The sequence below is a fragment of the Lolium perenne genome, chromosome 7, assembly GCF_019359855.2.
Source record: "Lolium perenne isolate Kyuss_39 chromosome 7, Kyuss_2.0, whole genome shotgun sequence".
Classification (NCBI taxonomy): Eukaryota; Viridiplantae; Streptophyta; class Magnoliopsida; order Poales; family Poaceae; genus Lolium; species Lolium perenne.
Genome location: NC_067250.2, coordinates 114,579,512 through 114,588,643, shown reverse-complemented (window position 1 = coordinate 114,588,643; position 9,132 = coordinate 114,579,512). Strand labels below are relative to the sequence as shown.

General features: G+C 45.7%; 1 protein-coding gene across 1 annotated transcript; it reads left to right on the top strand.

The window, feature by feature from the left end:
* The first annotated feature begins 7,312 nt into the window (after positions 1-7,312).
* LOC139833677 (uncharacterized) lies at positions 7,313-8,367 on the top strand. The gene is made up of 2 exons (XM_071824017.1): positions 7,313-8,218; positions 8,311-8,367. Exons 1-2 carry the CDS (start codon positions 7,313-7,315, stop codon positions 8,365-8,367), a joined length of 963 nt encoding a protein of 320 aa, XP_071680118.1.
* Positions 8,368-9,132: the final 765 nt, after the last annotated feature.

Below are 9,132 nucleotides of genomic sequence, written 5' to 3'. Positions count from 1 at the left end.
ACCCACCCGTGTTTTTGGCCCGGCCCACTTTTTTGTTGGGCCAGCCCATTTGATCTACTGTGGACCCCACGTACTAAATGGGCCGGCCCGGTAGTAGGAAAGTGGGACCCACAGGCTAATTGGGCTGGCCCAATAACTTCTTGGGCCAGCCCACTTGCTTTAAGGTGGACCCCACTTGTAAAATGGGCCGGTCCGATAACAGGAAAGTGGGTCCCACATGTCTTGTGGGCCGGCCTTTTTGCGTGTTGACCGGTCAAACGAGTGCATTCGGCCCGGCCCACATGCTTAGTGGGCCGGCCCATTAATGTTTTGACCAGTCAACCTTAGAGGTTAGGCCCGGCCCACGTAACTAATGGTCCAGCCCAGCTATATAGTTGACCGGTCAAACTAAGTCAGCTGGCCCGGCCCGCAAACTTAATGGGCCGGCCCGCTTAAGATGTGGCAGGCCTCGTGTGGGCCTACCATCTACCACGGGGTTTCAGGCGGTTAACGTCGTTAACTGACAGTTAACGGCGTCTGCCACGTGGCAGTTTGCATGACGTCAGCAGTCAACGGGCTCCCGGAAACACTTCTGCAACGGTCCGATTTTCCGTGGCGGAAGGGCGCCCAAGCGCGACGGACCGAAAAAAACGTGGTAGAACTTTGCCTGACGCAGTTTCGACAATAGAACCCATATCGTCGGGTTAGGCCCATAGGCGACGAAAAATACCCCTTAGCGGACGATTTTGGGACGTTGTCTATCAGAACTTTTCTTGTAGTGTGTATCTTTATGGAGAGACACCTCGAGTGAACTGTGGACCCGGTCCTTTCATTTACACTGATAAATTCAACCACTGCAATCCTGCTCTGTTTACTTACTGGAAGCTCTGTTCTTTTTAATTACTGCAGACATATCCTTCCACTCGATACATTTAATCCTTGGTGCTCAGCAAACTGGTGAGATTGACAACCTCACTGTAAGTTGGGGCAAAGTATTTTGGTTGTGTTGTGTGCAGGTTCCACGTTGTTGCTGACGCCGGTAGTGCGCCCTGCCAATAGTCAGCTAGCAACACCTTCAGAAGTCACGCCTTTCTTCTACTGGCTGATTAAACCTTTGTTTCTTACTGAGGGAAAACTTGTTGTTGTACCCATCACACCTTCCTCTTGGGGTTCCCCAACAACTGCCATCAATCATGAATGTTCCAAGTTTGGGAGGAGGAAATCGAAGCCCCGGCCGAGGATGGAGGATCATACCATGCTCTACACCGACTACTTTGCCGACGACGCAACATACGCCGATGATTTTTGGAGTCACTATAGGATGAGAAACGAGTTTTTCAATTTAATTCTTCATGGCATGAGAGAGTACGATAGTACTTCCTGCTGAATCACGACTGTTGTGGCACGAATGGTTTCTCATCAATTCATAAATGCATTGTTGTGATGAAGATGCTTGCATATGGAACCCCTGCCAATTCACACAATGATTACTTTCACATGAGTGAGACCACATCCATTGAATGCATGCATAGATTCTGCAGAGCGGTGGTCGGAAAGTTTGTGGCAGACTATTTGAGAGGATCATGGCATGACACACAATAATAGGATTCATATGTTGCTTGGAAGCATCGATTGCATGCACTCGTGAAAGTGCATGAAGCCCCCATGTGTGGTTTTGATAATTTATGAAAATCTCTATGGACTAATGTGTGCATTGAGTTATGTTTGTAGGATTTGTCCATAGACTATCCTTGAACCATGTTGGTTTCATGGTTGAAAGATGAAGAGAAATGATGGCCAATATGATCAAACCAAGATGATCAAGTGGTGATCCAAAGTTTGGTCATGAGAAGTGTTGAGAGAATGTCAAGTATGTCTTGGAGAAGAAGACGAAGGAACTCTCATGTGCATCTTCAAGACATCAACATAATGAAGAAACAAAAAATTGTGTGCATTTATGAATATATATGAAGATGGACCTTGACATCCAAATGTTGATCATGGATATATGAAGATATGCCAAATAAAAAATCTCCCATGATGGATTATGGGGGAGCAATCCACAAGACTTAATCAAGCAAGCATAATCAAAAAAGGCATTCCATATTGAAGCGAGCAAGATCTTCATCATCTAGCTCAAGTTTAAAGCACAATGCTAAGGTTTGTCCTTGATTGGGTTTCATTCTTACCGGACTTCTGGCGTAGTTGGTAGACCGGTTTATAGAATAGTTGGTCGTACTATAAAGAGGACTCTCGAATGAGTAACTGATCGTATTGTTCGGAGAGAGATCAAACAATTGCATGATTTGCATAATCTTTCCTGGTTGTTCTTAGTTCTTATCCATGTGCTATTTTAGAGTTTTTGTTCATTCTCATGACAATGTCTAGCTCATCAAAAATGGATTTCCTATGAAAAACTTGTTGCATTTTTTAATTGGAGTTTTCACTGGTTATTCATGTTAACAAGTTTCACCTCTAAATTAATTAAAAATCTATCCCACTTTTTATAAATATTTTTTTGGGTAGCCCTTCTGTTCCTCTTTACAAAAAATTGGTTTTGCCCAAATCGTACTTTCCAAACTCAAGTTATTGCGTTTCTCATATTTGCTAGTTATGCCGTTTATTTAAATGAAAATATGTATAGAGAATTTGTTTTGTCTTGGGCGGTACTTCCAACCTGGTTGCCGAGCTGCTACCAGTACCCGGCCTGCTTGCCCTGCGTAGCCATATGTAGCCGGTTGGTACCAGACCGGTACCTAGCTGGTACCACCGTGCCAAGCCGCATACTCCATGTATAAGTCCGTTACTACCGAGCCGGCTTAGTCGTCCCTGCCTTGGTTCGCTGCCTAGCTGGACGTTGACAACAACACACACGTGGGGGCGTTAGTGAGCCTCCCGGGCCGGTACTGCCGGCGCAAGACATAGTTAAACTCACAAAATTCTTGATAATAAATGGTTCGGCGTTCGTTGAGAAAGTGGTGGAAACAACTCTGTTTACCAATTCGTTGGGACTCCAAGTGCAGAGTGTTGTAGCAAGTGTATTTTCTTCACAAGGGCGACTCGAGGGTTTATATCGAACTCTCGGGGAATTGACTTAGAAGTGACTTCTTTCTCTTCTCTTCTAGCTATTTGCAAAATAAAGTTCTTGCCTTGTGTCCCCAAATCCACCGTGTGTTTGTCAAACACTAGGTCTTGTGTTATCCAAAGGAAATACCAGTAAACTAAATTAAAGAAACAACCTAAGTAAACTAAATAAAATAAAATAAAGGCAAATGGTATTTGGTTTTTCTTTGTGTACATGTGGACAAAGTATTTTTGTTTTTTCGGATTAATAAATAAAAATAAATATAAAGCGCGATAAAAATGTTGGAAAGGTGTTTCTAATGATTTAAAATGGACCAAGATTCATGGGTTCACTTGTCTACGCTCTTTTTAAGTTTTAGTAGATATTGATGGAACTTCAACATGTGTTTGATAAGCATTCATATGGACATTACGTCATAAGATAGAGATGATGCAACACATCTCTCTTATACTCCTCAATAAAAGGAAAATTCCAAGCAATCATGAATTAAGAATCAATTGAGTATAGACTTAAGTAATTTGACATAATGTTTAAATATCAAATATGCTACATTGAACATACAAGATTATCACACGGTCACATGATAGTTATAGCACATGTATTCACTTTATCCCTAGTGAGGTAGCAAAACAAAGGTAAATACCATAGTAGATCTTGAATTTGCTATCACTATTTTAATCACTACCACCATGCTAATCCATCTAATACACACTTCTTCCCGCACATGTTCTTGCATACAAGTTGGATTAGAACAAGTACTTAAAAATGGGGTATACGATATGCATCTATCAATACATCTTACACATCATAGATTCCAATCTCATATATCAATATTGTAGAATAAAGATCCACCACATAGGAATTACATATATGACCATAGTCATCTTAGGCAACTCATATGTTACTACATCTATGAAGAATAAGAGAGAGATAGATAAAGCTATTGCCACAAACCATTGTACAGAGGTGGAATACTCCCTTTTCATCATGGTTGACGATGGTGGGGACGCTGGAGAAGGTGGAGATCCCTTCGTCTGCAACTCCGACGAAGTTTCCCCCTCCAATCTTACCTGGTTCTGACTCTATTTCGATGTTTCTCTATTTCCGCTGCGCTCTCCTTGAGGAAGCCTCAAGAAGTCCTTTATATCGAGCGAATTGGATGGTCGAAGATGGAAAGAAGTATGGTGGCACACCCCCTGGCTGTGCCCGCCACCTGGCCTCTTTTGGCCCTCCTGGCCCATCTCGTGAGGTCCAAGTGCTCCAGATGCTTCTCTTGATGAAATATTGAAATCCCCGGAATCCTAGCTTAATTTGACTTTGTTTAGGTCCCTGAAAGTTAAAAATACACAAAGTAGGGTTTTTCTATCATGCAGAGTTATAACCAAAATAAGGGGGATCATTGGTAAATCCCCAAAAATCAATATAATACATTGATACAACATCATATATGTGGGAATATATATGTCAACAAAGTACAAAGTTCATGCATGCATTTTACATGCATCAGCAAGTCAAAACTCACATTGTAGTTTTCTCCATGGTGGTGAGTGTGTCCTCAACCCACGCGATGAACTTTTAAGTCAGCTCCATAAATCACCGTCTCGAGCTGAACAAAGAAGGACATGATGGCATTGTGCTCCATGGTATCGAAGTACTCCTCGAGTACTCCCCTTGAGAGGAAGGTCTCGTCGGCCCAACGAGTGGCTATCACCTTCCGATGTGACACCCACTCGTAGGCGGCGTAGGAGTCAGAGCGGAGGCGCTCATCCCCCCAACAGCGCTTGGACTGGCCCGTGGATGAACACGAACCACGGAACAAACAACTTGCCATACCTACACTAGAAAATTTCACAACAAAACCATAGGCATCAGGTTTATATATCGTCTAAATACGATTCTACGTAAAAACTTTGAATACTAAACTTGATCCATAATATAGAATCACTTAATAGATGATACTCATCTAGATAGCCAATGCAAGAGATTTACCTAACCAAAATCAAACGTAAGACAAGGGATGGATGAGAAACTTATAGATGTGAAGGATTTCCAAGTCAAATGAACGAAATCGACAAAGAAACGAAGGTTTGAGCAATTAGGGTTTCTGTTTGAGAGAGAAAGAGTGGAGAGCAATGGCTGGTTTGGGCTCCTAGCCAGCTGCGATTTAGCAATGGCTAGCACAGGCGCGTAGTACGACCTGGTCCAAGTCGTACGAGTGCTTATACTTTCTGAGATTTTTCCAATTTTCGCAGTGTTGCTTCGAGAGCTGGCGATTTGCACAAAAATAACTCAAAAGTGAAAGAAAAGCACAGACTGACCCTCCGGCGAAACTATTTCACCCATCTAACCCTTTTGTGTGGAGCCCCTCTCATGGGCGCCACACATGCCCATGTGGGGCCCCTGCTGCCGGCGCCACAAACCCATCCGACGTGGCTCGTCGACGCTGAGCTGGCGAGCCGATCCGACGTGGCAGCATGTGTGGCACCCCTCTCGCCGGCGCCACACATTGAAAGTGTGGCGCCCGTGGCAAGGGCGCCACACATGCACTTAAGTTTGGCCGCGTGCGCGCCCCCCAGCCCGACCTAGTCTTCTTTCTTTCTCTTCTTCCCGTCAAGAATAGGAGGCGGCCGGCTCTCTCTCTCCCCCCTCTCCCCCCACCAAATCCACCACCAAATCATCAGATCTGTCCGTGGAGATCGTTCCCAACTCGTTCCTTGAGGTAATCCCCTCTGTTCCCCTTCTTTTCATCCATTGATTTTGTGTATTTGGTTGAATGTACATGTGAAACCCTAGATGTGGATTTGGTTGATTTGAGGGTGGAGATGGATTTGGTTGGATGTTAGGGTTGTTCAAGTAGGAGAAATGGTAGTGTGCTAGTTTGTATGGGTAGATTATGTTGATTATGGTAACTAATGAACACATGTGTGTATGTGTTGTTCCCATTATGCTAGGGGATGGAAAGAATTGTTCATGTTCATCATGTGGACAAGGATGCTTTCTTGAAGGGAAACATAGAGCCGGACCCGGAAGAGGTTGACTTGGTGTTTGACCTTAGCCCTAGCTTTGCGGAGGTGGTAGCACAAGTTAGGGTTGAGTTGAATTGGAATGAGCCAAATGATGGTGTTGAGCTAGAGGGAAGGCATAATGTGGGGTTTGAAATGCACACCCGTTGGAAGACAATGCGTATCAACTCCGAGCAACGTTGGTCCGTTTACAAGGAGACGGTGGCCGGGTCACAAGATAAGGCTTTGGAGTTGTTTGCAACCAAGACGGTTGATGCTCGTATTGAGCTTGACCTTAACCGGCCCTCCTCCCCCGTTCGAGAGAGGGGTCCACCACCCATGAGCCAAGAAGAGGCCACCCAATCTCCCATTGTCCAATCTCCCATTGCCCAACAACCTCCGTTAGATAATGAGTATGACGAGCATGACGATGGTGATGATGGTTTCGAGATGAATGGCAACAATATCGGTGATTTGGATAAATATTGGACGCAAGAGGAGATGGACCACTCCATTCCTTATTCCCGATGCTATGCATCGGACTCGGATGATGATGGACCCGAAGAGGAGGTTGACGAGGATGGCTTGATGGCTAAGGAAGCCGAAAGAGCCGAGATCTTCAAGAAGGTAACCGGACGGGATATCCGGGTACCATTGTTCCGTGATGTTAGTCTTGCGGATGGAGCCGTGGTTGATGGTGGCAAAAGTTTACTTCTTGGAGCTAGGCCACTATCCAAGAGAGATGTGGATGGTAGGACGGCTATGATCTCTAAAGGGCTCACGTTTGATACCTTCTTGGAATTGAAGATATGGTTGAAGGAGTTCTCCATTAAGCATCATCGCCCCTTACCTCGTTGTTCACTCGGACTTGAAGAAGCAGTACACGCTAAAATGTGTGTACAAAAGGTGCCCATGGGTTGTCCGTGCAAGACCTTTCAAAAAAGGGCCCTCTTGGCACATAACAAGTTGTGTAGCCACTCACATGTGCCGGGGGCCGAAGCTTGATGACAAGGATGCGCAGCCGGACCACCGTCAACTCACATCCGAGTTCATTGCATACAAGATCTCGGCGGAGATATCATCACTTCCTATCATGAGCATTAGGTCCGTGCAAGACACGGTCAAATCCCGGTTTGCCTACGACGTCAAGTACGGGAAGGCATGGAAGGCCAAACAAGCCGCATTTAAGATGTTGTACGGTGATTGGGAGGAAGCATACAACCGAGTCCCTAGGTTGTTGTTAGCGATGGCCGCAACTAACCCGGGCATGGTGCATGTGGTGGAGCCTTCCGCAACCAAAATGACATTGCCTGATGGTAAAAGAGTGAGGGTATTTCACCGTGCATTTTGGTCATTCGAGCAATGCACGGGGGCATTCAAACATTGTAGGCCCGTCATAGCCGTGGATGGTACCTTCTTGACCGGGCAATACAAGGGCACACTATTGGTGGCAATAGCAAGTGATGCGAGCAACCGTTTAGTACCACTGGCTTTTGCATTGGTAGAGATCGAGAACAATGATAACTGGGAATGGTTTTTCCATATATTGAGGACGAGGGTCATACCACCCTCAAAGGAAGTGTGTGTCATCTCCGATCGTCATCAAGGAATTCTCAATGCGGTGGAGCTTGCAATTCCCGGGCATGCTCCCTTGCATCACCGATGGTGCATGAGGCATTTTTGTGCAAACTTCTACCGGGCATGCAAGAGCAAAGAGTTGTCTGACCTTCTTCAAGATTGTTGCCTCGCTTACTATGAGCGCCGCTTCGCAAACCTATACAACGGCTTGCTGAAGCACAAAGACCTCAACGCGGGTGGTCAAGAGTTTCTTCATAGACATCTCATATTTAACTCAAAGTGGGCAAGAGCTTATGATGAGGATGGGAGGAGATATGGCCAAATGACAAGCAACATGGCCGAGTGCTTCAACAATGTGTTGAAGGGTGTCCGTGCATTGCCCATGATGGAAATCATTCAATACACATTCGAGAAGTTGAATGTCTATTTCCAGAACTACACCGATGAAACGGAGAAGGAAATTGCTATGAATTGCGAGTTCCCAACGAAGGTTCAAGAGTTCATGGATTTTCAGGCGAGGAAGGCGGACTCCCAAACGGCTACATGTTATGACAATGTTGACTGGGTTTACCAAGTGAATGAGCCGGGAGGCACCACACAAGGTGGTGTCCAACACGGAGGCCGGGCTTTCCGTGTGTCCCTAAAGACATGTGAATGCACATGTAGGAGGCCCTCCTTGCTTCATTTGGCTTGCTCCCACTTGCTAACAGCGGCACGCACTAGACGTGTCGACTACAATAACCCGCTCACCGTTCGGGAGTCCGAGTTCTCAATTAAAGCCACAAAGAGGACATGGGCTCCAAGGTTTTCTCCTTACTTGGATCAATCACAATGGCCGGAGTATCATGGTGTGCAATTTTGGCCAGATCCGGAATGGAAGGTTGTGAAACGTGGAAGAAGAAAGACAAAGAGGTATCACGGAGATATGGATAGATGGGGTCATTCGGGAAACAGGTTATTCCAAGAAGCTCGCGAGCCAACTAATTGTGGATCATGCAATAGTAAGGGCCACAATAAAAGGAAGTGCACATCCGGCAAAAAATCAAAGGGCAATGATGCTAGCACAAGTCAAGCATCAAGTAGCCAACAAGCTTCAAATCAACCTCGAAGCCAACAAACCCCAAGCCAACAAACCCCAAGCCAACAAACCCCAAGCCAACAAACCCCAAGCAAACAAGCTCCAAGCCAACCACATCAACCTCCTCCAAGCCAACAAGCTCCAACCACACAAGCCCAACGGCAACAAGCTCCAAGTCAACAAGCTCCAACTCAACAAGCTCCAAGGCAACAAGCCCCACGGCAACAGGCTCCTACGCAACAAGCTCCAAGGCAACAAGCCGCAAGGCATCAACCACAATGGCGAGAAGCTCCAAGGCAACCAAGGATTCATGTAGGGCTTAGTAGAGGTCGGCATGGTGGCCGTCGGGGTACTAGTATGCTACGATACCTAGCGGGGCCTTATCCGTATGTGTCTCCAAGTTACTAATT

Excerpts from the sequence above, each read along its gene's own strand:
- LOC139833677 (XM_071824017.1), top strand. The coding sequence starts at position 7,313 with ATGGCCGCAACTAACCCGGGCATGGTGCATGTGGTGGAGCCTTCCGCA. Across the intron at positions 8,219-8,310 it reads ATGTTGACTGGGTTTACCAA|GAGGCCCTCCTTGCTTCATT; the intron begins GTGAATGAGCCG and ends ATGCACATGTAG.